Source organism: Sciurus carolinensis, chromosome 2 (assembly GCF_902686445.1).
Source record: "Sciurus carolinensis chromosome 2, mSciCar1.2, whole genome shotgun sequence".
NCBI lineage: Eukaryota > Metazoa > Chordata > Mammalia > Rodentia > Sciuridae > Sciurus > Sciurus carolinensis.
In genome coordinates this window covers 24,064,456-24,092,241 of record NC_062214.1, presented here as the reverse complement: position 1 = coordinate 24,092,241, position 27,786 = coordinate 24,064,456, and the positions used below count along the sequence as shown (strand labels likewise).

Here is a 27,786-nt window from a genome sequence, read left to right as displayed (position 1 = left end):
ATTTAGGATAACATAGTATGTGACTCTACTTTTTTATAAATGTAAATGTTATAAAATCTAGATACAAATCCAGTATTTCAGTGAAAATTTGGCATCTGAACAGAGATGTGCTGAGATGTAAAATACACACTGGGTTTTCAAAACAGTCCAAGGAAAGGAATGTTAAGCCAGCACAGTGATGCACACCTGTAATCCCAGTGACTCGGGAGGCTGAGGCAAGGGGGATTGCAAGTTCGAGGCCAACCTCAGCAACTTAACGAGACCCTGTCTCACAATAAAAAATAAAAAGGGGATGTGGCTCAGTGGTGGAGCACTTGTGGGTTAAATCCTTAGCACCCCACACACCCATGGAAGTGGAGCCTCACTGTGCATTGTGGCATGTCCATCGTCCCAGCTACTCAGGAGGCTGATGCAGGAGGAGTGCATTCAACACCAACATGGGCAACACAAGACCCCATCTCTTTAAAAGAAAAGTGTAGCCAAGCACAATGGTGCACACCTGTAATCCCAGCACCTAGGGAGGCTGATAGGAGAATTGCAAGTTAGAGGCCAGCCTTAGCAACTTTGCAGGGCCCTATGCAAATTAGTGAGAACCTGTCTCAAAAAAAAAAAAAAAAAGAAGAAGAAGAAGAAGAAGAAGAAGGCTGGAGAGGTGGCTCAATGGTAAAGCAGTCCTGGGTTCAATCCCCAGTTTAAAAAAAAATGGTGGTGCCTACTTACCCTCTCCTTGACTCTGCACTGGGCTTGGGGACGCACTTCTAATGAATAGAACAAAGCAGGAACTACATGACATCCAAGAGTGGGTCATAAGAGGCTCTGTGGCTTCCTCCTTGCTCTCTTTTCTGTGTCGCTCACTTTGGGGGAAGTCACCTGACATGTCGTGAGACCACTCAGGTGGTTGTATGGTTGGACCTCTGTGCTCGGGAACTGAGACCACCTACCAACATCCACATATGTGAGCAATGTAGGAAACGGCCCCCCACCCCAGAGACTGCAGCCTCCTGCGTCACACACAACCCACGTTAGCCCCTCTTAAACTGCTGACCCACAGGACCTAAGAAATGATAAATATTGTTGTTTTAAACCACTAAATGTCAGGGTAAATGGTCACATAAACAACACACTCTCTTTTGGGCCCTAAGGTTAAAGGTCTGCTCTTCTCCAGGGAGAGAGGTCCCAATCCTTGGTCTGGTTCATGTTGGAACTGCAGCAACCACCACAGGACCCAAAAGCCAAGACACACAGACACTGAGCCAGACTGCCCATGTGCTCACCGGCTGTTTATTGTCCAGGCGTAAGGAGAAGGGGCGGCGCGAAGAGAAAAACCAGAGCCCCTGGGCGGTGGGGCTGAAGGGAAAGTGACCGGAAAGGCTCCTCTTCTTTCTCTTGCTGCTGACCAGGGAACTCCACCTTCAGATGGGGCCACAGGGGTGGCTTAGGGGCCTCAGGAGGCCTGGCAGCTCAGGTGTTGGCTGGGGTCGGGATCCCCACAGGGGCGGGCCCCAGGCTCGGAATGGCTTCTGTGTACACAAAATATCTCTCTGCAAAAGGCACTGGTGGAGGAGGGCAGCAGGAAGGCTACCCCATCGCAGGCAGGATCCACTGTGTCCTGGGTCTGGGTCCTGGTCCCTGAGACCCAACCCGCCTCCCTCTCAGGCTGGGTCTCTAAGGCCCTGTTCTTCTCCACTCCTTTCCCTCGGCCCAGCAGCGAGCAGGCAGTCAGCAGAGGGCCGGGCCAGGCCACGGGGCAGACACCCCCTCTTCAGGGCTGGTGCGTCTGGTGACCTCTAGGCCAAGAGCCCCAGGCGGGTGACTTTGGCTGAGAGGAAGGAGTGGATGATGAAGACCATGGTTTTGGGGCAGGAGTGCAGGTCCAGCTGCTGCAGGGTGGAGGGAGAGCAGCATCAGCAGCCCTGTCCGGTCAGGTCTCCTGCAGCACCACCAACCCCCCCAGTACAGAGGTGACCCTCCACTTACGATCTCGCCTTCAGCACCCCCGAAGTCCAGGAAAAGGAGGCTGGCGCCATCATCTGAGGACATCTGCAGCTTCTCGAAAGGCTGTCGGAGCAACACAGCTCGGGCTGCACCTGGCTCGGCAGCCCACAGCGTGAAGCCCTTGTCAATGTGCACAGAGAGGCTGCAGGGACGGCCATGCCACGTGCAGGCTGCAGGGAAGGCATGTGGGCACAGGCACAGCTGGCACCTCAGAGACCAGATGACCCACCTCCAACCCCACTGGCAGCTCCACAAAGAGGGGCTTGAATACCCCCAGGGCTGGGAGGCTCACTATCTGTCATGACACCTGTACACCTTCCCTGCACAGTCGCCACCATCCTAAAACAGAAAGACAGTCCCTCTTCTAGCAGCACCATGTGTAGAAAGCAGGGAGCTTGAAATCTACCACAGACAGGAGGCTTGTTCCCCAAAAGGACATCAGCAAGCCTACTAAGCACGGCCCCAGAGATCTATAGAATTTTCTAGTTTAATTTAAATTTCAGCCTGTAATCCCAGCAGCTGGGGAGGCTGAGGCAGGAGGATCGTGAGTTCAAAGCCAATTTCAGCAAAAGCGAGGCACTAAGCAACTCAGTGAGACCATGTCTCCAAATAAAATATGAAAAGGGGCTGGGGATGTGGCTCAGTGGTCAAGTACACCTGAGTTCAATCCCCGGTACCCCTCACCCCAAAATTAAATTGCAGGTGGGCATGGTGGTGTATGCCTGTAATCCCAGCTACTCAGGAGGCTAAGGCAGGAGGATTCCAAGTTCAAGGCCAGCCTCAGCAATTTAGGAAGACCCTGTCCCAAAATAAAAAATAAAAAGGGCTGAAGATGTGGCTTAGCAGTAAAGCACACTTGGGTTTAAGCCCCAGAACAAAAAAAAAAAAATTAATTTCAGAGAAACAGTGGAAAATTTATACATACTTAGATTTTTTTTTTTTTTTTAAGTATGTAACTGGGCTGGGATTGTGGCTCAGTGGTAAAGCACTCACCTAGCATGTGTGAGGCCCTAGGTTCAATCCTCAGCACCACACAAAAATAAATAAATAAAATAAAGGTATTGGGTCTACCTACAACTAAGAAAAAATATTTTTTTTAAAAAAATTTTAATATAAGTATGTACTATTTGCTCGGCATGGTGGCACATGCCTGTAATCCCAGTAACTTGGGAGGCTGAGGTAGGCGGATTCAAAGCCAGCCTCAGAAACTTAGTGAGGCCCCAAGCAAGACCCTATCTCAAAATTAAAAAATAAAAATAAAAAGGGCTGAAGATGTGGTTCGGTGGTTAAGTGCCTCTGGGTTCAATCCCTGGTACCAAAATAATAAATAAATGAATAACCACCAGAAAAAAAGAATTGGTTGTTTATCTGAAATTCAAATTTAACTGGGTCTCTGGTATTTTATGTGGAGCCCTATCCCAAGTGCCAACTTTCACATCCTGACCAGCAGAAGCACAAGGACAGGGCATGAAAGACCCCAGGGAAGAGTCTCACTATCTACCAGGGAATCTACATATCCAAAAGAGAGGGCCCTGGGAGAAGCCACACCCCGCTTACTCACCCCCTTCTAAACACCCTAAAGAAGGAGCTTGAGCCAGCGGCACTGTCACACACCTGCGACCTCAGCTACTCGAGAGGCTGAGGCAGGAGGGCTGCAAGTTCAAGGCCAGCCTGGGCAACTTAGTGAGACCCTGTCTCAAAAGATAAAAAGGGCTGGGCATGTGGCTCAGTGGTAGAGCACCCCTGGATTCAATCCCTGGTACCGCAAAAAAATTAAAAAATTAAAAAAGGAATGAGGAGGAGGAGGAGGAAGAAGAGGGAGACCAAATGCCTCTGGGGACAAGACAGGCACTCCCAGATCCACCCAGCGCACCTGTAGACACCTCTTGCACACCCTCAGCAGCCCGGTGACAGCCATCCACCAGCTGTCGGGTCCAGGCAGCCAGCTCCTGAGGGGACTCCACGCTGAACAGGTGAGTATCCACACCGTGGCGCGTGCCCGTGCGCAGGGCAAAGGACAGCTCTGCATCGTAGGGCACGGAGCCCTTGGACGGCCCCGAGTGCACCAGCCTGCGGTGGAGGGCAGAAGCCGAGCATGAGGCCTTGAAGGGGCCTGGAGAGAAGAGCTGTGGGCAAGGGGGCAGTGGTCTGTGACCTGTGACCCCTCACCACTGCTGGGGACTCGGCAGGAGACACCCCCTCCCCTGGCTGCCAGCTCCAGCCAGGCGATGTGACCTCACACCCGCCAAGCACACTACCTTGCCGTTCCCTTTGGTGAAACACCTTTCCCTGATTATCTCCGCGGCTCATCCTTTCCTTCGGATCTTTGCTCAAACGTCGCCTCCTCTGAGAAGCCCACCATTAGGGTTTAGATATGAGCTGCCCCCCAAAAGCTCGTGTGTGAGAGGGGAAATGATTGGGTTATGAGAGCCTTAACCTAATCAGTGCATCTGACAGGGGCTCGCTGGGTGGTAGGAAGGCAGGTCGCTGTGGCTGGAGGAGGTGGGTCCCTGGGGGCATGCCTTTGGGGAACATATTTTGTCCTCTCTCTCTCTTTCTCTGCTTCCTGGTGCAATGTCCAGAGCTGCTTTCCTCTGCTGCACCCTTCCACCATGTCCTGGCCCACAGCAATGGAGTCGGCCATCACGGACTGAGACCTCTGAAACTCTGAGCACCAAATAAACTTTTAGACCTCTAAATTTGTTCTTGTCAGGTCTTTCGGAACAGCAGTGAAAAGGCTAAAGAACCCACCCCGTCTAAAACTGCACCCTTCTCACTCACTAGCCTTACTTTTCCTCATGATACCAGAAATCATGATTTTTATTTTTAGTTGTTTTCATTGGCTCTTGGCTTCTTCACTAACATGTCCACTAGGTTTGTCTGCTTTGTCTATCACCATTCCGGTAACTCAAACCATGCCAACACATAGCAGGTGCTCCACAAACAATTAATAAGTCACCTTAATTAATAAGTCACTTGATGAAGCAGGCACTACTTATCCCCAGTAACCAGCAAGCTCCTGACACATAGACCAGAACCAGCCCAGGACCAGCCCAGGGAGAGGAGCAGCTTGCTGTGTGGCCTTGGGCAGCTCACTGCTCCTCTCTGATCAGCAGACCTCAGAGTTCTGGCCCACAGTCCCCTCTGCTCCTCATTCTGTCCACTCTCTCTCCTGAAGCTCCAATTTCTCCTCAGGGTCCATTCTGACACACAGTCTCCCACTTTGCAGCCATGAGCCACGCACTTACGAGTCCCCAACCTTCCCACCCAAGTTTCGAATCTGTCCCCCGCACACTTGGGACCTGACTCAGCACCTCACTCCGGCCTCCTCCCTTTGCACTCCCACCTGGGCCGGCACCCCGCTCCCCACAGACTGCAACCCTCCTACTCCTCCTACTCCTGGGAAGCGCCAGGCTGGGAGTTTTCCCATGGCGTGGTTTCCGCTGCCTCTCTGCCTCTCGTCCCCATCTGCTGCCTCCGCCCACCTCACTCCCCCAGCCACAGCTCTCCTGCCCGAGGCAGGGGCTGCCAGCCTCCATCCTGCCCTTTCCAGTGTGTTTCCCAAATGGCAGCCACTGGAGTTTTTTAAAAACACAACCCCAGTCACCTGACTCCCTGGCTTAACCCCTTCGGCCCTGCCACGAGTCTTAAAAGCAAGCCAGCATCCTCAAGCAGACAGCAGAGGCCTGCACGACGGCCCTGGCAGCGCCCGTCTCTCCAGTGCATCCCTGCATGGACTCCGTAGCTGGCCGTGCTGCACTCCTAGCTCCACCAACATGCCATAGCCCTTGATGCCCAGCACCTGTGACCATGACGCTCTCTCTGCATGAGATGCTCTTCCATCCTTTCCTGAATGACCACCTCATTCATCAGGTCCAGCTCAGATGTCCCCTCCTCCCTGAAGCCTTCCCCCACCAGGCCAGGCAGAGTTAAGTGGCTCCTACAACCCTGCATGGTAACGTCAGCTCCTGGGTCTGTCTCCTGGACCAGGCTGGGTTCTCCCTGAGGACAGGGTCTGTTGGGATAAGCTCTGAGTCCTCTGAAACATGCAGCACAGGGTGTAAGTGTCAATGAATGAGTGACTAATGGGACGTCACATCTTTCTGTTCCAAGCCCCCATTTCACAGATGAGGAAACCGAGACCCAGACAAGGCAGAGACTTGCTTCAGATCACGTAGGGAATAACTCAGGGAAGAACAGGGCAGGAATGCATAGCTTCTGGACCCATCGAGAGCATCTGTCCCCATGCTCTGGGTGAGACCTGCCCATTGATACCTGGTGGCAATGAGCGGGGCGGTCCGGGCTGGCCGGCTCAGGGCCTCACGGGTCTGAGGGAGACTAGAGTAGAGAAGCAGTTCCTTTTCGGTCAGCAGGGCCAGGGTGGGGGCCATGCCCCCACTGGGCAGCTGCAGAGGGAGGGGAGGGAAGGAGAGAGGTCAGAGGGAGAGTGCGGTGGAAGAGGGGTATTGGGAACAGGCCAACGGCAAAGCGAGAGCTAGACCAGGGACCTGCAGATACCTGTTCAGTCAGCCAGCCAATCTGCTTGATGTCCTGGCTCCCAGCCGTGCCTGTGGCTGCCAGCAGTGCCTGCAGCTCATCCTTGACCCAGGGCATCAGAGCATTGACCTGGGCTTGGATGGCACCTGCCCACGACCGTGCCCCAGCCTCATCCTTGGCCCTCAAGAAGAGAGCATCTTGGCCATCTGCTGCACAGATCTCCAGATACCTGCGGGCACAAATGGGGCAGAGGGAAGGGGCCTGTCACTGGGCTGCAGCTGTCTAACCCTGAAGTCTGGCCTAAGAAACCCCACCCACCACCAAACCAGAAGCAGCCATAGGGAACGTTCATGAGAGAATCAGTAGCAACACTCACTGCTGGGGCCCCAGCTCCAGTTGTTGGGGTCTAGGGACAAGGGACTCTGACATACACACATGCGTATGCATAAATACACAAATACACACAGACTCATGTGTTCTAGGGGCCAAAGTTTTTACTCTGAGTATTTATCATGCTCTTTTCTCCTGGTTTCTAAGGAAGATTCTCTTGCTGGACCAGCTCCCGGGTCCTCCTGTTTGCATGGAACCAAAGTAGTTTGCTTATTTGTAAGGGGAAAAGTACTGAAGCAGCTTGAGAGGCCAAGTTGACCTACAAAATGAGGAGCTTGGGAAATGGAGTCGGGATAAAGGAGAAGACGAAGGGCCACGCAGGCCAGTGTAGAGGGAGGTAGCAACAGGTGCGGTGTGGAGGGCGTTTTCAGGTATGGTGTGTGGGGCATCAGAGTCACGCCCTTCTGGCATTTCTGAATAGACAGCGTGGGGCAGACGCTGGAGAGGGTGGGGAAGAGCTGGAGGATGGTTTACTACCTCCATTCTGCCCCCTTCACCTCTGCCTTCATCTGCTTCAGGTGGAGAAAGCCAAATGCTTGCATTCCCAGCCTCCCTTGTAGCTAGGGCTGACCACGCGGCCCAGTTGACCAACAAGACACACCTAGAAGTCTCTGGAGAGGGTGACCATTCTAAATGAAAGGCAAATCTTTACTAGGGGTGGAGGTCAGTCCCCAAAGATGGACTCCGCCAAGTCCTCCCCTCCCTGAACACACAGTCCACTACTCCCAGTAAAAGCTGAGGTTTGTGACTCCCCTCCCAGACTTTGTGACTCAAGTCAACAAATAAAATATGGCAGAAGGGACCTTCTGGCATTTCCAAGCCACTATATAAGAAGTCTGGCCATCCTAAGACCCACCGTACTACGAGGAAGCACAAGATAACTGTGTAGAAAGGTCAGATAAAAAGAGAAATGTTCAGCCAGTCCCTAGCTGTAAACCATCCCAGCCCAGGAAACCAGTGGGCGTGACAGATATCTTGAACTTCCAGTCACAGCAGGCAGCAGAGGGGACAGAAGAAATGGCAGCCTGCACCAGCAGATTGCTGAACTGGAAGAAATAATAAATTGTTATTTTTTTAAGGTACTAATTTAGGATGGTTGTTTTGGGGGTTTTTTTGTTTGTTTTTGGCACCAGGGATGGAACTCGGGGTACTTAACACTGAGCCACATTCCCAACACTTTTTATGTTTTATTTTGAGACAGGGTCTTGCTAAGTGGCTGAAGGCTTCCTCAAGTTGCTGAGGCTGGCTTTGAACTTGTGATCTTCCTGCCTCAGCCTCCCCAGTCATGGAGATTACAGGCGTGCATCCCAGCTGGGATGGTCTGTTATGCTTCAATCGACAGCCAGAATTCCAGAAGTCTTCTGTCTCCTTCTTGTTTGGAATTAGACAAGATACTTGGGTATGGCCACCATCCTATCTCCACAAAGAAAATTCATAATAAAAATAGCAGAAAGTTGGGCGTGGAGGCAAACACCTGTAATCCCAGAGGCTCCAGAGCCTGAGTCAGGAGGATCCCAAGATCAAAGCCAGCCTCAGAAACTAAGTGAGGCCCTAAGCAACTTAATAGGACGCTGTTTCAAAATAAAAAATAAAGAGGGCTGGGGATGTGGCTCCGTGGTTAAGCGCCCCTGCATTCAATCCCTGGTTCCAAATAATAATAATAATAATAATAATAATAATAATAATAATAATAGTGCCACCCTTTCTGCTCAGTCCTCATCATAAAATGGGGTGAACAAGAGGACTTTGCTCGAAGGCTGCTGTGAGAGTCAGATGGATTCGTGCGTGGGAACCACCAGACACAGTGCTGAGTAAACAGCACGCACTCGGTAAATGCTAGCCAGGCCCAACCTCATTAATGAACAGCTAAAGGATGCTCAGGTGGGAGGGATGGTAACCTTCCGGGGCCCTGACCAGAACGCTGCGTCTCAGACCCTCCACCATGTGGCAGATACTGGAGGGGACCCCTGAGCCCAACGAGGTCATTTCACAGTGGAGTGCGAAGGTCAGTGAGGAAAAGGACACGGTCATGGAGAACCAGGACGAGAACCCAGGGCTCCTCCCCAGCTCCTCCCCGGTCCTCCTCGGAGGTGAACCGCCCAGAGGAAGAAGTGAGAAACCAAGCACGCTACTGTCCACAACTCCACTCGTGCGTCCACTCGGCCTGTTTCCTCAGCAGCTACTACGTGCCAGCACTGTGTCTACCACTAATATGACACACAGGAAGCTTTCCTTGGATCTCACCACCTAACACCGCCTCACCCCAGCCTTACCTGGGCTCCGGGTCACTGGGGGTGCACCTTCTTGAAACATATGCCATCTTCAAGGACACGTGTTTGACCTCACTGAGGTTCCGGGGTTGGGGACCAGGGGAGGAAGGCTGTCGCTGAAGGGGTGAGGCAGGGGGTGAGTCCCAGCCAACCGAGGTCCCGCCGGCAGAGTTCTTGAAATATGGTGAGACCTCCTTCATGTACTTGACTGGTCAGGAGAGAGGTCAGCAGTTACCACTGTGACATGGGCCCCCAAGCAGCCCACAAGTGTCTCTAGCTAATTAAAAGGTTAAGTCAGGGCACAGTGGACACAACTACAATCCCAGACACTCGAGAGGCTGAGGCAAGAGGATCACAAGTTCAAAGCCAGTCTGGGGGGCTGGGGAGATAGCTCAGTTGGTAAAGTGCCTGCCTTACAAGCACAGGGCCCTGGGTTCGATCCCCAGCACTGCAAAAAAAAAAAAAAAAAAAAAAAAACAGTCTGGGTAACTTACCAAGACCCTATCTCAAAATAAAATAAAAAGGGCTGGACTCGTAGCTCAGAAGCAGAGCACCCTGGTTTCAAACACCAGTGCCACAGAAAAAGAGTGTGATTTCTGCCAGGTACAGTGGTGCATGCTTGTAGTCTCAGCAACTTGGAAGGCAGAGGCAGAGGGTCATAAATTCAAGGCCAGTCCAGTAACTTAGTGAGACCCTGTCTCAAAATAAAAAACAAAAAGGGCTGGGGATGTGGCTCAGTGGTAAAGTGCCCCTGGGTTCAAATTCTAGTAGAGTAAAAAAAATAAAATTTTTAAATTTAAAAAGGCTGGGCACGTAGCTCAGTCTTGCATAGCAAGACCCTGGGTTTACTCCACAGGACTGAAAAAAAAACACTTAAATTATATCCCATATCACTATCTTGTTCTAAGCTAAAGCCTGCAGCAGGGCAGCAGGGCAGAAAGTACTGGATGCCAGCCCATAGACATTCATTCACCTTCCCCTGGTTCATGGCTACCTGGCTCCCTATAAGAAAGACTATACTGCCCAGCCTCCATTGCAGCGAGGGATGGCCAAGTGACTAAGTTCTAAGCATGAAAGTGGAAGGGTTCAGACTGTGGTTTGTTCTTTATTTTTAGTCCTGGGGACTGAACCCAGCACTTTACCTTGAGCAACATCCCCAGTCCTTTTTATTTTTAAATAGGTTCTTGTTAATTTGCTGAGGCTTACCTCAAACTTGCAATCCTCCTGTCTCAGCCTCCTGTGTTACTGGGATTACAGACGTGTGTCAACATGCCCAAATGGATTTGGACCTTTGGGACGACTACTTAAGGAAAACAGACAACAGCTGTGGCAAGACAGGGATGAGCCTAAGATGGGAGTCAGGACATGTGACTGCTCTGCCATTGTCCTATGGCTTTCTTCTATTTCTTCATCCTTTGCATCTGCAAAGAGGAGGAGTTGACCCAGAAACTCAGGAGGCTGAGGCAGGAGGATCACAAGTTTGAGGCCAGCCTAAGCAACTTAGCAAGGCCCTAAGCAACTTAGCAAGACCCTGTCCCAAAGTAAAAAATAAAAAGGGTTAGGGATGCGACTCAGTGGTAGACTGCTCCTGGGATTGATCCCCAGTACTATGGGGGGAAAAAGTTGAATAAGATAGTCCTATGATAAGGCCAGGCATGGTGGCATGTGCCTGTAATCCCAGCAGCTCTGGAGGCTGAGGCAGGAGGATGGAAAGTTCAAAGTCAGTCTCAGCAACTCAGTCAGGCCCTGTCTCAAAATAAAAATGAAAATAAAAATAAAAGGGTTGGGGGTGTTGCTCAGTGGTTAAGCACCCCTTGGTTCAATTCCTTAGCACCAAAAGGGAAAAAAAAAAAAATGATATTGCCTCACAAGTCAAAATAAATGGGAATTGGAAAAAATTAAATTCAAATAATCACACAGAGCTAATGGCAACCACGTTGGACAGAACAGTTCTAGAATATCTGCTCAGACCTGTTTCTCTGTCCAACTGACCCATAAAGTCCTATTCTGACATGTGATCCTGGCCCTTCTGGCCATGTTAGCAAAACCAGAGGTGAACATCAGAGCCAAACTAACCATCTGGATTGAGACTGGAAGAAGTCTATACTGGTAGCTTGACTGCACTCGGGGCAAGTACCTTCTCCCATGGGGACAGCCCTAAGTAACTTAGTAAGATCCTGTCCCAAAATTTAAAAAGGTGGGGAAGGGGCTGGGAATGTGGCTCAATGGTTAAGTGCCCCTGGGTTCAATACCCAGTACCAAAAACAAAAAAGAAGAAAAGAGGGGAGAAGTGCTAGGGAGTGATATTGGCCAAATTACATTGTTATATTGTATGCATCTACAAACATGTAACAACAAATCCCATCATTATGTACAACTATAAGACACCAGTAAAAATCGTGGAAAAGAAAAAGTCCTTTGGCTTAGAGATCTACAGAATACAGTCAGAAACTGACTGCTGATGCTATAAATTCAGCCTATAATCCCAGCAACTCAGGAGGCTGAGGCAGGAAGATTCCAAGTTCAAGGCCAGCCTCAGCAACTCGGTGATATTCTCAACAACTTATCAAGATGCTATTTCAAATTAAAAAATAAAAAAATAAAAGGTCGTAAGAATGGAGGAAGGAGGGACTGTATAGAGGGAAAAGAGAGGTGGGAGGGGTGGGAGGGTAGGGGGAAAAAATAACAGAATGAATCAAACAACATTACCCTATGTAAATGTATGATTACACAAATGGTATGCCTTTACTCCATGTGCAGACAGAGAATCAACATGTATCCCATTTGTTTACAATAAAAATAAATTAAAAATAAATAAATAAATAAATAAATAAAAGGTCTTGAGATAGATAGAACTCAATGGTTAAATGTCCCCAGGTTCAATCCCCAGTACCAAAAAAACATACAAATAAAAAAAGGGCTTCAGATATAGCTCAGTGGCAAAGCACCCTTGGGTTCAATCCCCAGTATCAAAAAAAGAAAGAAAGAAAAAATCAAAAAGAAATCTTGAAGAAGACCAGACATGGTGGTGGACACCTGGCTACTCAGGAGGCTGAGGCAGGAGAATGGCAAGTTCAAGGCCAGTTTCAGCAAATTGCAGAACCCTGTCTCAAAATTAATAATAAAAAGTGCTGGGGGTGTAGCTCAGTGGTAAAGCATCCCCAAGTTCAAGCCCCAGTACCAGGGGGAAAAAAGAAAGAAAGGAATCTTGAGGAAGAGAGCTCAGGATTGCTTCAGGGGCTGTTGACACTGGACTCTGGGCAGGCCCCTTCACCCTTTGCCTACCCTTGGCCCTTTTTCTCATGACCACAGCTCAAGCCAATCATTCTTTATGTGACAAAATCCAAATCAGGAATAGAGGAGACGGATTGTGAAAAAGTGTCATCTCCTCACACTTCCCTCTTATCAGACAGTTAGAAATTTCCATGAAGCAGCCAACAGACGTTTCCTTATATCTCACTGCTCAGAACTGGACTGTGTGTCTACTACTGACCCAATCAACAAAAGGGGAGAGTCATGACCTAGGCCAAACACAATTCAGCTCAGGCTATGCTTATTTCTACCCAACAAAATCACATTTCTATTAGTGAGGAAGATGAGGAAATAGTTTCAACAGTGTCTATGACACTTGCCCGGCAATCTGTGTTCTTCTCAATTCCAATGAGGAATAGTCTCCCCATGTCTAAAATGAGCTCCTAGAAGGCAGTATGTAGATCAAGATGGTTAAAAGACTTGCCTAAGCCCTGGTCTGCCTTCCTCTGCCGTGTGTGCCCTCTGCTGATCCCCGGGGAGAGCCTGATACCTACCAACCTTGGGCAGCCCCCCTCTTGACCACACCCAGGCCATGGCCATCTGCTCCTTAGCTATCAAAGTCTCACAATTAAGCTCTGCGTGTCCTGCCTGTGAGTGGACAGTCCAGGATGGGGGTTAGGAGGCAGTTCTTGGCCCGGTTTCCTGGAAAAACCAGATGAGAAGCTATTTCTGTCATAGGAGACACCACTGTGGTCCAGATAAGATTCAAGGCAGAGGTAAAGGAGAGGGACCTTGCAAGCTTTGTGAGGCAGGGAGAGAGGTGATGTTGAAAGCAAGGGCAGGGTTTATCTGTTTGTTTGTTTGTTTATGGTTTGTTTTGTTTTGTTTTGTTTTGAGAACTAATCCCAGTCTGAAGTTTGGGAACCAGAACTAAGAATGACTCACATCTGCTGGACATGGTGAGTTGCTATAATCCCAGCAACTCGGGAGGCTGAGGCAATGGATTGCAAGTTCAAAGCCAGCCTCAGCAACTTTCTGAGGCACTAAACAACTCAGGGAGACCCTGTCTCAAAATAAAAAATAAGGTCTAGGGATGTGTCCCAGTGGTTAAGCACTGCTGGGTTCAATCCCCAGTATTAAAAAAATAATAAAAATAACTCATCATTGAGGCGGTGATTTACCTGAAAACTATTAGATTATGTCTCAAAGGGCTAGGGCGGAGGGACACATCACATCCTACCTGACAGCCAGAAACCACCTTCTCACTTCCCCCTTGGGTTGTAACAGAATCCTGACCTCTGCAGGCTCAGCTTCCCGCTCTAGGTAAGGAGAGAATCTTGATTGGTCAAAATTAATCATGCGCATTCTAACCCTCTTGCTTGTGATTGGTTGGAAAGGGACAGATGATACAATTCTGGCCAATGAAATGCAAGGGAAAACACTCTCTTCCTTTTCTTTTTTCTAGCCTTTCCAAGCTGCTGGGAGAGAACCCTGTCCTGAATAAAGGTAACCAACCATCACCTACAGGTTGGGGTCCACACCTGAAGGATGATGAAGCAGAAAGATGGGCAGACCTTGGTCTTAAAGACACCCTGAGCCCCTAAATTAATCTACCCCATCCATGCTGCTTCAAGATGTTCTAGAAGATAACACTTTTTAACACATTTTATTCAGTGCTTACATTCCTTATTTTATTTTATTTTATTTTATTTTATTTTATTTTATTTTTTTGTGGTGCCGGGGATTGAACCCAAGGCCTTGTGCATGGGAGGCAAATACTCTGCCAACTGAGCTATATTCCCAGCCCCCAATCCTTACATTTCTTTGAGGGGATAGAGAGAGTTTGATTAACAGGTACAAAATCATAGTTGGATAGGAAGAAATTCAAATGTCCTATAGCACAGCAGCGTGACTACAGTCATCAATAATTTATCATAATTTCAACACAGATAAAAGAGAGGACTTTGAACCTTCCCAACACAAAGAAATAATAAATTTTTGAGGTGATGGATATGCTAATTATCTTGATTCGATCATTACACATTTTATACATGAATTGAAATATCACACTGTACCCCATATATATGTACACGCTCAATTAAATTTTTTAAAAAGAGAGGGAAAAAAAAGCTCCTTGACCCCAGTACCGCAAAAAAAAAAAAAAAGCTCCTTGAATTGGGTTCCGATGACTTGCACTCCAAAGCATCCAGGACCACGCAGAGTGGCACATGCCTGTAATCCCAGGAACTCAGGAAGCTGAGGCAGGAGGATCACAAGTTCAAGGCCAGCCTCAGGAATTTAGCGAGGCCCTAAGTAACTTCATGAGATGCTGTGTCCAAAGAAAGTGGGGGGCAGGTCTGGGGACTAGATCAGTGGTAAAATACCCCTAGGTTCAATTCCCAGTACCAAAAAAACAAAAAGCATCCCGGGAGCCAGGCAAGGGCGGCACACGTCTGTAATCCCAGCGGCTGGGAAGCCTAAGGCAGGAGGATCGTGAGTTCAAAGTCAGCCTCAGCAAAAGCAAGGGACTGAGCAATTCAGACCCTGTCTCTAAATAAAATACAAAATAGGGCTGGGGAAGTGGCTCAGTGGTCGAGTGCCCCTGAGTTCAATCCCTGGTTACTCCCCCCACAAAAAAAGCATCCTGGGTTGGGGCTGGAGCTCAGTGGTAGCCTATAAGATCTGGGTTCCATTTCCAGTCTCACACACACACACACACACAAACCATCCTGACTACTACAGTTCCAGGGGGTGCAAATGTTGCACCTCCTTGCCAAGAGTCCACCCTCCTCCCCTACACCCTTTACCCAACTTCAAGCCCTCTAGGACATGGGTCCTGGCTACCTCTCTGGTTTTACCATCTGCCACCTCCTTCATCTCACCCTCTAACCCAATCAGACTACCTACTCTCAGCTCTCAGAAGCTCTAAGTTTCCAAACTGCCACAGCTTTGAAAATGCAGTTCCCACTGGGGTTGGTTCACTGAGCAGAAGGAAGCGTCACAGCTCAGGAGGCCCAAGCCCAGCTCTCCCAGGGGCTCACTCTGGATCCATCCCACCCCTGCAGGTCCCTAGACCTCGCTCCCCTCTGACGATTATGTGGGGTTCGTGTCCCCCACCCTGCAGGAGTACTGTGAGGGCAGGGACCTCATGTGACTTATTTTGGTGTCCCCAGAAATCAGCAGGGATCTCATATGCTACGTGCTCAGCAAATGAACATTTGTCAATTTCGAAGCCAGAGAAACCGCTAGAGTCCCTGCTCACCCGGTCATACCAGAACTGGGCCCTCCTTCTCCTTCCTCTCAGGAACATGCTATAAATGGACAGCACACCAGACTGCTGGTGCCAGAAACGGGGCTTGGATTTCACAAGCCAAGTGGCCTCACCCAGAGTGGGGGTGGGATCCTGGGGCCCCCAGCTTGTGACCATAAATAGCCCAGCTCTGAAGCCTCCTCCCGACTCTGACTTCTGCCTGAGTCATTTGACCAGGCAGGGCGGGGCTGCCCACAGCCTTCAGCCTTAAGAGCTAAGGGCACAGAGACAGGCCCACCCAGTGTCCACACTCTCCCCAGCCAAGCCCTTGGCCCAGGAGCCTGGTAAAGCTCACACGGACAATTCCTTCCTTCCTCCTTAGGGAACTGGGGGCAGAGCAAACAGAGGCCCAAATACTCAAGAGACATCCAGCTTTGCCAAGGAAAGAAGCCAGGACCCAGTTCTGGCCCTAGGGGCCAGGAAGAGATTCCATTAGAAACCCAAAGAACAGAGACAGGGCAGGACCATTCACCTGGTCCAGTATAATTAAGGGGCATGGGATGGCACATGTGCTGCTGAGAGAAGCAGACACATCTGCTTGGCTCAACACGGTATCCCCAGAACTTATCCCAATGCTCAATAAACGTCTGTGACTGAATGTCCTGGCTTCAAGTCTTGGCTGCAGAGAAACCTAACTGCCAAGCTCAAGCTGTTCCTGGTCTGTTCAGTGGGTGGTCACTTATTTACTTCTGCTTGAAATTACATGATCAATCCATTTGTTTACTGGTTCAGGGCCTCTCTCTCTAACCCATGAGCACAGGAACCTCAACTCTTTCTCTCCAGGATATACTTAGCTTCTATACGTACACCAGGTACTCAGTGGATAAGAAATTTCCTAGATAAGGGAGCTGGGGGTGGGTGTAGTTCAGTAGTAGAGGGCTTGCCTAGCATGGGCAAGGCCCTGGGTTCAATGCCAAGTGCATGGGAGGGAGGAAGGGAGGGAGAAAATGCAGGGAAGTGAAGAAACTTACTAAATGAATAAATATTAAAAGTCCTAGAATCGGGCACGGCCCAGTGACTCGGGTGGCTGAGGCAGGAGGATCACAAGTTCAAAGCCAGTCTCAGCAAAAGTGAAGCACTAAGCAACTTGGTAAGACCCTGTCTCTAATTAAAATACAAAATAGGGCTAGGGAGTGCCCCTGAGTTCAATCCCTGGTAAAGAAGAAAATTTTTAAAAAGACCCTTATCAAATCAGGAGCCTAGATTCAGAGTTCTAGGATATCAGAAAAGGGAAAAAAGAGAACTAATTGAGTGCTCACTACATACCAAGTACCAAGTTCAACTTTCTCAAACACAGCGTCACCTAATTTCACCAATTCAAAGAAATGAGTTGATAGCCTTGTTTAATGGATGGATAAACCCAGCCTTAGTGGGGGTAACATGACTTTTAGTGCAGTAAGAGTCGTTAAGACCATGGAGGTTGGTTTCTGAGAGATCCAAGTTGAAATTCTCTCTCTGCCACTGTGTAACCTTGGGCAAGACACCACCTCTTTGAGTTTAAGGGTTCTCATCTGTTTAACGGGATAAAGAACATGGGGGTGGCATGGAGGAGTCAATGAAATATTATACGAGGACACTTGGCACAATGTCCTGCACACTGTAGGTGCTTAATAAATAGTAGATACCATTATCCTGATTATTATCATTGTTACTTTCTCCACCACTACCACAGCCAGGGTCACACAGCTAATGGGGTCAGAGCCTACCTCCAGAGGCCCACAGGCATTTTAATTGAGGTCTGGGGATCAGGCCAAGGCTGGATTAGCCCAAGTTTTGACTGTGGGGAATCACGTGGTCCAAAGTTATGTGTGTGTGCAGCCAAATAAATGTTTCCTTGAGAACAATGGTCAGAGCCACAGGTCTTTGCAGCCCCTGGAGACCTAGATGGGGCTCCATTCATGCCTTACTGGGGCAGGAGTCCCTCAGGCACCTCAGGGGCACAGCATACTTGGCTCAGCTACCCAGGATGACCCCAAATTAGCTGCATCTCACTTTTGGTGGCAGTAAGGCATGGAGCCAAACCGTGGGCAGGACACCTGGCAGCGTCCATCTCCCAGAGAAGGGACAGACAGGGTGCTGGCCTCCGAGTTCTGAAGACTCATAACAGAAAAGCTCAGGAGTCAATCAAATTCAGTGTGAGCCTTGAGGCCCTTCTTAAACATTTAGGAAAGGGAACTCCAACTGGAAAGGTTAAAGGGAAAGTAGAAAGGGCCAGAGACCACCTTGCCAATGACTCCCCACTCAGGAAGATCTAAGCCGTGCTGGGCCCAGCGCCAGGCCTGGGGGTTCAGAGACAACTACACATGGTTGCTGCCCTCAGTGAGCTTCCAGGCTGGAGATGTGGCTTAGTAGTGGAGCACCTGCCTCACCTACAAGTGGCCCACCATAGAAAAACCCAGGGAAAAACAATAATAATGATGATGTACCCACCCATCAACAGCCGTTTATTAAATGTTTACCATGAACTAAGCCCTTGAAATGCATTGTCTGGTCCCTATGAGTAACAAATTCACAATGGAGTACCTACAACCAGCATTGGCCTTGCCACCTTATACACATCATTTGATTTTTCAGACAACCATGCCAGGCAAGCATTATGCAAGCTGGAGGCAACAGGGACCTTTGCAACCAGACAGACTGCAGTTCAAATTCCCAGTCTGCCAAGTGATCAGACTCAAAGAAAGTTACTCTTGTGTGTGTGCGTGGTGGGGGTGGGGAGACGAGGGACTGAACGCTAGGGTGCTCCTCCACTGAGCTACAGCCCCAGCCATTTTAATTTTTTATTTTGAAACAGGGTCTAAGTGTTCTGACTGGCCTGAAAATTGCAGTCCTCCTGCCTCAACCTCCTGAGTGCTGGGATCAAAAGCATGTGTCACCACATCTGGCACAGATGAGGTTTCCAAGCTTTGTTCAGAATAAGTAATTTTCAGAAAAAGTGGTGGCACATGCCTGTACTCCCAATGATTCAGGAGGCTAGGGCAGGAGGATATCAAGTTCAAGGTTAGCCTCAGCAACTCAGAGAGACTTTGTCTCAAAATAAAAAATAAAAAAGGCCTGGGGATGTAGCTCAGAGGTAGAGCACCCATGGGTTCCATCCCCAGGACCAAAGAAAGAAAGAAAACCTTATCTCTGAAATGGGGGTGAAAGCAATTCCTATTACTCTACAGTCCTTTTTTTTTTTTAGTACCAGGGGTTGAACCCAGGGATGCTTAACCACTAAACCACATCCCCAGCCCTTTTTTATATTTTATTTAGAGACAGGGTCTCATTGAATTGCTTAGGGCCTCGCTAAATTGCTGAGGCTGGCTTGGAACTCACCATCCTCCTGCCTCAGTCTCCCCAGTTGCTGGGATTATAGGCCCCACCACACCCAGCTCTACAGACTTTTATCACATACATTTATTCAAGGCTCATGTCTTTTAAAAGCCTGATTTCTGTGTAGGATGTACTTCTCCTCCTTTGCACAAAGGATTAAGTTAGCTTTTATTGCCCTTTAGTATTATCTTTTTTTTTTTTTAATTTTTAGTTGTCAATGGACCTTTATTTTACTTATTTATATGCAGTACTGAGAATTGAACCCAGTGCCTCACACATACTAGGCGAATGCTATATCACTGAGCCACAACCCCAGCCCCTGCCCTTTAGTATTATCTCTTAACGTCTAACAGGCTGCTGCTGTTACTGTCAGTGTCCAGGCGCACTGGAGGAGGGAAGAGGGAAGCAAGCGCATTTTCCTCATAGACATCTCCCCCTTCCCCCAGGCTTGGTCTTCCAGGGCCCTGCTGGCCTGGCAGGAGCTAGCTCTGCCTCTGCACACACAATGGGCCTCTAAGCAGCAGACAGAGGCGTGCTGGCTGCCAGCTTGCACCCAGACTCCTATCACAAACACATCCCTGTGGCTGAGAACGGGCTCTGAACATTCATGCAAATCTCTGACCTGGCAGCGGAAAAGTTCAAGGAGGCAGGCTGGGACTGCTGAAGTATAGCTGAACCCCAACGCAAGGAAAGAGGGCTCGGCTGGCACCTGGAGTATGTTGCTGACACTAGTTCATCCAGGACATTCTCCAGGGATTCTGGACCTACCAAGCCCCAGGCCCCAGGAAATCTGCCCAAGCTGGCTTGCCAAGTTCACATCCAAAGTACAGACCATTCTTCCACGGCTCCTTGGAGGTGGCCTCAGGAATAGTCTGAAAGTGAAGAAATTCTGAACAATGTGGCCAGTGATTGCGCTGCAGAGGAAACCTAGGCCCAGAGAGGCTCCCAGGAACCCTGGTTCTAGATTAGGGCAACTGCCAACCCTGACCTTCTCTACAAACTCCCCGAAGTCTCGAGGACCTGGTACAATCCAAGATTCTCCTGTCCCTGTCCTCCCAGTTTCGCAAATTGCTCCTGCATTTCAGAGATTTTTTTTTTTTAAACCAGGGATTGAACTCAGGTGTGCTTAAGCACTGAGCCACATCCCCAGCCCATTTTATATTTTATTTTGAGACAGGGTCTCACCAAGTTGCTCAGGACCTCACTAAGTTGCTGAGGCTGGCTTTGAACTTGGGATCCTCCTGCCTCAGCCTCCCACCTGGGATCATAGGTGTTGAGTGCGGTGACGGAGGATAGGAGAGCAGTGACTGAGAGCAGGGGTCTCTGATGCCCTCATGGCTGTGGTATGCCCAGTGCCTGGGAATGTTTCTGTGTAAGGGCACAGGATGCCTAGCTGCTGTGGCAATGCCCTGCATGAGGAGGCTCTGTGCAAGAGTCCTATCAGCTCTGACCTTGATCTCAGGCACACAGCTCCCAGGAAGGAAGGAATTCTTATGCTAGACAACCGCAGTGTTTCACCAGCTCTGCTTCTCCAATTCCTGCCCGCCTTATAGTAACTTTTAACAATGGACTTTCTTGAGAGCTACACAAAGCTCCTGACATTGTACTTTGCAACTGTGGGTTGCAACTACAGAAAAGCTACAGAGGATCTCCTAGTTGCTGTAACTTTCCTGAATACAAAGAATAATAGTTGCCAGTCTTTAACCTGATAATGAGACATATATAAATAAAGATTTCCGGCATAACTCTTTAGACCTGCATCTCCATCAGAGAGCAGGCTCCACCTGATCCCAACTTAATCTTCAAGATCTGTGTCTGTGAATCTTTATTTCCCAATCCCCCTTCGCCCCTGACCCGACCCCAGAGTTTGCCCGCTGGTCGTGACACATAGGCATGCACCACCGTGGCTGGCCCAATTCAGAGTCACTTGGGTCAGTTCCTCACCCAACACGCCCCACCCACCAGCTCCTAGTACTGCCTTAGGTGGAATTTCTTCTATCTGCTGAGCCAGGAAGTTAGGTCAAAAGAGAATTCAACTAAGAAAAAGTCAAGAAAAACCAACAATAAAATCATCATCTCCTCCTCCTTATGTAGGTCTAGGGAAGAGTTTACCACGAAAAGATCTTACCCTTTGAAAAATCTCAGAACATAAAAGTTAGAGACTGAGTGCTAGAATGGCACACTGTTGACCCCTCTTCCCTACTGCATCAGGGGTAGACATTGCTAATCAACTCCAGATCCTTTCTGCTGAGCCCAGACAAGGCCTCCTGGTCCTCCCAAATATGGGACTCTCAGTAAACAACCTATGGAGCTGACACTTTAAATGAAAGATATCTCCTCTGATCTAGTCTAATCTTAACCAGAGGGAAATGGATGCCCCACGAAGGCAGGAGTCTTACCCAAGACTAAACGGAGGTGCACCACAGAGCAGACAGTATCATAGGAACTGATTTTCAGTTTGCAGGGAGGAAACCATGTTTACCTTTTGTCTTCCCCAAAAGCCTGGGTCTGGTTACACCTCTGACCCCAGTGTTCTACCTAGGAGGCATGCAGTGTATCTACGAATGTCTCCTGACTTAGTAAGGAAGAAATGGATACATGAGTTACAGGAAAGGTCTGGGTGTTAGCTCCTAAAATCAGAAGATGCTTCAAATGTCAAACATTCAAGCTAAGTACCCTACAATACAGTTCTCACCCTCAAGATGAGAGGGGTGAAGGGACTTCAGTGTGGATTAGAAATATGGCTTTAGGCCAGGCATGGCAGCACACATCTGTAATCCCAGCCACTCAGGAAGCTGAGGCAGGAGGATCACAAATTCAAGACCACCCTGGGGAACTTTGTGAGACCCTGTCTCAAAATAAAAAGTAAAAAGGGTTTTGGATGTAGCTCTGTGGTAGAGGGCTTACCTAGTATGTGCTAGGCCCTGGGTTCAATCCCCAACAGGAAAAAAAGAAAGAAGACAGGAAGATGGGGAAAATGTAACTATAGTAGAAATTTTACCGTCTGTAGACTAAATTTTCAAATAGCAGAAACCTAAAAAAGGTTTCAAGTCAACTAAAATTTGACATTTCAATGAATGTCAATTGTTTTAAACTGCACTGCTGGCTATAAATATCAAAGTAATAAGGCATCTGGGGGGGAAAGTCTCTTACATTCAGATCATTTATGTATGATGGTGTTATTTGACTTAGCTATTAAAAGGTGATTGATGGAGGCTGGACATGTAGCTCAGAAGCAGCATGCTTGCCTAGCATGCACAAGGCCCTGGGTTCAGATATATACAATGATTGATACACTTAAGTTTTTAGAGTCTAACACTCTAGAGTCAGCCCTCTTTAAGTATGAAAAGAAAATGCAACAGTAGCATTTATAGATACTCCCAAATATAAAAACCAAACAAAACTGGGAATTAAGGTCATGAGTGAACCAAGGATCACCCAGAGGCCCACAGCCTGTTTCCTTGTTGGCCTCTTGGAGACCCCCTTGGGGAAACCAAGGCAATCTAGCCGGATTTGGGCCTGGAACTGAGTCTAGCAGCTTTGCTGGGCCTGGCATTCTCCCTCAGCCCTTGCCACCTCCCTGGGCCTATTCTGGGCAATGAGCCAAGACACATTCCTCAGGCCCCCATGGGCTTCCAGAGCTGGCAGAGTGGAGTCTGAGGAAAGGGCTGAGCAAAGCAGAAAGCTCCTGACAGAGATGGCAAAGGCAGATAGGGGCAACCAAGCAGGAGGCCCATCACAACCAACAGGGAAACCAAGGCCCAGAGAAGGCAAGAGTCTCATGCAAGACCACACAGGGATAGTGGAGAATGCCACCCCACCAAGGTTCCCCCCAGCAAACTCATTGCTGATCCTTGCAGGAAGGATTTGAGGTCTTGTTACCTAGTGGCCAAGTTCTCTCCCAGAGAAGGATGGGTTTCAGGAATTTAGGGCCTCTGTGTGCTAGAAGAACCAGGAGTTCAAAGCTCTGTAGGCCCGCTGGAAAGAATCTCAACTGTCCCTTCTCCAGTCCCCAATCCTCTCCCTCACTGGGTTGTACATCCCACCTTGTACCTTTTGTTCTACACAACAACCCAGAAAGGCAAAGAGCTCTATACCCATTTTACAGATGAGGAAACTAAGGTTCAAGGAAATAAAGTGACTTGCCCAAGGTCACACTGCTAGTGAGCGGGCCAAAGGAGCTGCAAACCAGCTCTGCTTAGCTCTGAGCCGCCTCTCCCTCCACCAGTCCACACTGGCTCCAGGCAGGTTTCCAAGTTCTATCTCTCTTTTCACCCCTGCCTACCTCCCATCCCTCTAGCCAGGCTGAGGCTGCCCAGCCACTGGGCTCTGGACCCCAGTGCTTACCCTCCAGCACCACCTCCTTGCCAGTCTTCTTGAGGGCCTGCACCGCCTCATCATGGGTGGCAGAGGACAAGTCTTCACCATTCACAGACAGGATAGCATCCCCCACAAAAAGGGCCTCTGTCTGGTCAGCTGCCAGTCCCTTAAAGATCTTGGAAATGAGAATAGGCATCTTGTTCTCTCGGCCTCCTGCGCAGGCACAGAAGGAGGAAGAAAGTGAGCAGACACTCCAATACCCAGGAGTCACACCAAGGCAAAATTACTTCATTTTTTTGGGTATCAGGGATTAAACCCAGGAGCACTTAACCACTGAGCCACATCCCCAGCTTTTTTATATATTATTTAGAGACAGGGTCTCACCGAGTTGCTAAGTTGCTGATGCTGGCTTTGAACTTGGCGATCCTCCTGCCTTAGCCTCCCAAGTCACTGGAAAGGTAAAATTACTTCTTTAAGGGCTCCCTCGGTGCCCAGCAGAGTGCTGGGAAAGGGAAGGTGAGAGAGTAAAGAGAATCTCAAAAGAGTCTTAAAAGTTTGGGGGTAATAATAATATTAATAATACATATTTTATAAATTCATAATGCCACGTAATTTGGTCTCTGGATCTTTTGGTTCAATGTTTTGCATGTTCACCAGTGTTGGAGTAACTTCAATAGTTTTTTCTTAAGTTAAATATTTTGGATTTTAATCAATTTTCCTACAAGGTGGAAACCCACTGATACCCTCCGATCTGGAATTAAGATAGACGTCAGCGATTGCTATGGTCCTAAAAACCGCCTCAGCAATCATAAAGTTTTGCAATCCAAGATTCAGGACCGGAAACCAAGGTCTAGGATTCTAGGGATTTCAAAGCCTATCTAATTGCATCTCTGATGCAAACAACTCTTAATACATTTTACTGAATTGCTTTATTGCTAAACTCTTAAATGGCTTTTTAAAACAAGAAACAGTAAGAACAGCCAGGCATGTGGTGCGTGCCTGTAATCCCACCTACTGGGGAGATTGAGGCAGGAGCATCACATGTTCAAGGCCGGCCTTGGCAACTTAGTGAAATCCCATCTCAAACTGGAAAACAAAAAAGGTCTAGGATGTAGCTCAGTGGTAGAGTGCTTGCCTAGTATGCTTGAGGTCCTGTGTTCAAGTCCCACGATCACCAAAAAAATAAAAAATAAAAATAACAGATATCTGTTCACATTAGTTCAACCTAATTACATATATCAAGTCCAAGCAATGTGCTAAATGCTTTCCCTGTCGTCTCACCCCATCTTCACAACACCCCATCTAAAGGCAGTGTGGAGACAAGCCACTTGCCCAAGGTCACCCAGGTAATAAGTGGCAAAACCCACTAAGTCTCCTGGCTCCAGAATCATACTCTTATGTTTAGTTTTTTTTTGGGGGGGGGTGCTGGGGATCGAACCCAGGGCCTTGTGCTTACAAGGCAAGCACTCTGCCGACTGAGCTATCTCCCCAGCCCCAAAACATACTCTTAACCCAAGGTAGACTGCAAGTCAGGCCCTGAAATTTCCCACTCCTGACCTATCCTAAGAGTACTAAAGATCAGAAACTAGTCACTAAGAGCAGATGGTCATTGTTCCAAGGTCACACAAGTTGGTGGCAGAGCTAGGACTGGAACACCTCTCATGATCCCCACACAGGCCCTAGAGTTTGCTCAAGGCACTGCATAGCTTGAGGCCTATGAGTGGAAGGGACTTCTATTCATATCTGCCCTCCCCTACCTAACCCTAAGAATTTGGGCAGGGATGTAGCTCAGTGGTAGAGCACTTGCCTAGCATGCATGAAGCCCAGCACAAGAAAAGGAAGAAACGGAGGGATGAAGGAAGAAAACAAAAGGAGATAAAACTAGGGACTTCAGTCTAGTTTGAAGTTATGATCCTTCATGGCTGCTTCATGGATTCAGCTGGACCCCAAAGGGTAGATTACCATGGTGACAGGAGCCCAGTCTCCATCCACAAGGAATTGGATAGAGCTGGCATTTCTCCTGAAAGCCTCCTAAAAGCATCCTCACACCCACCTGGAAATACAGAGCTAGGTAGTAACTGTGTGTGCCCTTGGAAAGACCCTGTTCCACTGAGAGTCAGTTTGCCCACATGCAAAATGAAACACTATAAAAGCTTCTTTCCTGCTCTGACACACTGTACAACTTTGGGACAGATCTGTTGCCTTATCCCATCCTAAAGTTTGGGGTGAGACTGCTGCCCACCACCTGATTTCCCCATTTCTACCATTATCCCTTATGTTTAGCAGCCTAGGGATGTGTCCTCCCACCGGAAAGAACCAACTCCCAAGGGTGCTCTCCGGGAAAAGTGTGCTCTGATAATTAAGGTTCAAATCCCAGTTCTGCCCCTCACTGACAGTGGATCCTCTGAAAATCATTTTACTTTTCTGAGTCCTGGTTTCTTCTCCTGCAAAATGGAGATTATGTCCACTACCTTTCGTCACTTGTTGCCAGGATGAAGTAGATAATGAGCCAAGTGTACTGTCACGGGCACTCAGCACATAGTGGTAGCATTCATTCACCATCATCCCCACCCACTCACCCAGGCCAAAGGGTTTGGAAGCCCCAGTGAACACAGCCAGCAGGAAGGCAGCCTGGGAGGGAACAGTGCACATTCAAGGTGACAAAAGGGCTAACGCCCTGCTGGAACTGGAGCTGGAATTCTGACTGGCAGAGGGTAAGAATGGTGAACCCAGCAACTGGGGATGTGAAGGGATTTTAGGCACGGTGGTTAGTTGTTTTTGGAAGTCTTCTCCTGGCCTCCATTCTCCTCTCCTCTAACAGCAATAATAAACCAAGTGCTTAATATGTGCTGGCCCCATTCTTATAGGAACATCACAATACTACCATCATTCTCATTACACAGTTGAGGAAACTAAGATTCAGAGATGGGAAGTTACTTGTCCAAGTTCACACAGCAACCCTGGACTCAGGCACATTCTGGTGGACCTTAAAGAAGGCTCTCAGTCTTAGCGGCTGAGAGCTCTCCAGGAGGAATGGCAACCTGTATAAGTGGAGTGGTCAGGTCAGGAGTCTCAGACCTAGTTGTCACAGCTCCCTACCCAGGTACAGAACCTTCCTGGGACCTCAAACACCTAGGTCCTCTTCTGTCGCTGTCCAACCCCAACCTGTGCCTGCACCTACATCTTCTATTCTGGTGCTCCCCAGACTCCACGCCTTGCACCTCCTTGGTTCTCTCTCTGGGACTTCCCCTCCCTGCCTCAGGGACTTCCCCCCAGGCCTCAATCCTCTTTCTCCCCTATCTGCTTTCCTGGGGCCCCTCTTGTCCTTGATGCCCACCCTAGCTTGCTCCTTTCTGATTTCTATGGCTCCACACACAGTCCCTACCCATGTGTCCTTGGTTCGCCTGCAATCTCCTCCGCAACTGTGCCTTACGTGCGTGGCACCCTGAGACCCCCTCCGACCTTGGTGCTCCGAGCGACTCCCCTTAGCCCCAGTCAGAAGGCCTCCAACTCCGAGTTCTCCGTGCGCTGCCAGTCCCCGCGACCCCTGCGCCCTCGGCGGCCCCACAGACACTACGGCCGGTGCCCTCAGTGCCCCGCGCCCACCTTTGATGCTGATGCCCAACCCGCCGGCGTCGGCCTTGCGCACCGTCACGCGGCGCCGCTGGAGCAGCAGCGCTTCGGGCAGCTGCGGGGGCGCAGCGCCCGGCTCGGTGGCGCCGTTGAGCTGCGCGGGCTCCGGCTCCCGTGGAGCGCCGGGCTCGGGGCCGGGCTCGCCGTCGGCGGGGCTCACGGTCAGGGCGTCCTCCGCCAGACTGAGCAGTACCCGCTGCCACCGCTCGCCTCCGGCCCCCGAGCCCGCTCCGGCGCGCAGTTCCAGCAGCCCGGTGCGCGGGGCACGCCTGCCTGACGCCATCTTCGCCTCCGAGCCCCCCGGCCTCCGCGCTCGCCCTGTCCCGCCGCGCCCGGCCGGCTCCGACCGAGCGCCCAGGGCAGAGGGCAGCGGGGGCCCGGCTGGGCCAGCCGCCACCCTACCCCGGGCTGCTGGAGGCGGAGCTTCGGGGGGCGTCACTACCTCGGGGTGTGGCTAATAGCCGGGGGCGGGGCCGCGGCAGAAGCGAAAGGCTGAGACAAGGCCCTAGAGCCCAAGGGTGTGGCGCAGGACCACCAGGAGGGTGGATCATGAGGGCGTCGGGGCGGGGCCACAAAGTAAGAAGGGGAGGCTGATGAGGGGTGGGTGCTGGGTGGGGTCTCAGGGGGCAGGGCTTCATGTCTGGGGCGGACCCGAGGGTGCCGTGGAGGAGGCTCTGCACAGGGAACCGCCGTCGAGGGATCCACACCGTAGTTCACCGACTTGGGAGCGCAATAAGAAAAGTCGAACCATGGATTCTGGTGCGAGGGGTTGGGCGTCTGGGCAGGGCAACGTATGGCGGAACG

General features: G+C 49.7%; 1 protein-coding gene across 2 annotated transcripts; it reads right to left on the bottom strand.

Moving 5' to 3' along the window:
• Positions 1-1,254: 1,254 nt before the first annotated feature.
• On the bottom strand, positions 1,255-27,405 carry Snta1 (syntrophin alpha 1). 2 transcript variants are annotated; one of them, XM_047542185.1, is made up of 8 exons: positions 26,956-27,405; positions 23,377-23,562; positions 9,156-9,360; positions 6,514-6,721; positions 6,271-6,401; positions 3,869-4,065; positions 1,978-2,165; positions 1,255-1,880 (listed from the first exon to the last, which is right to left on the bottom strand). In XM_047542185.1, exons 1-8 carry the CDS (start codon positions 27,263-27,265, stop codon positions 1,788-1,790), a joined length of 1,518 nt encoding a protein of 505 aa, XP_047398141.1. In that variant the 5' UTR covers positions 27,266-27,405; the 3' UTR covers positions 1,255-1,787. The 2 variants fall into 2 exon arrangements, with proteins under 2 accessions (XP_047398141.1, XP_047398142.1); XM_047542186.1 differs by having other exon boundaries at positions 1,978-2,058.
• Between the last annotated feature and the right edge of the window lie 381 nt (positions 27,406-27,786).

Excerpts from the sequence above, each read along its gene's own strand:
- Snta1 (XM_047542185.1), bottom strand. The coding sequence starts at position 27,265 with ATGGCGTCAGGCAGGCGTGCCCCGCGCACCGGGCTGCTGGAACTGCGC. Across the intron at positions 9,361-23,376 it reads CAAGGAGGTGGTGCTGGAGG|TCAAGTACATGAAGGAGGTC; the intron begins GTAAGCACTGGG and ends TCTCCTGACCAG. Across the intron at positions 2,166-3,868 it reads TGTGCAAGAGGTGTCTACAG|CCTGCACGTGGCATGGCCGT; the intron begins GTGCGCTGGGTG and ends CCTTCCCTGCAG.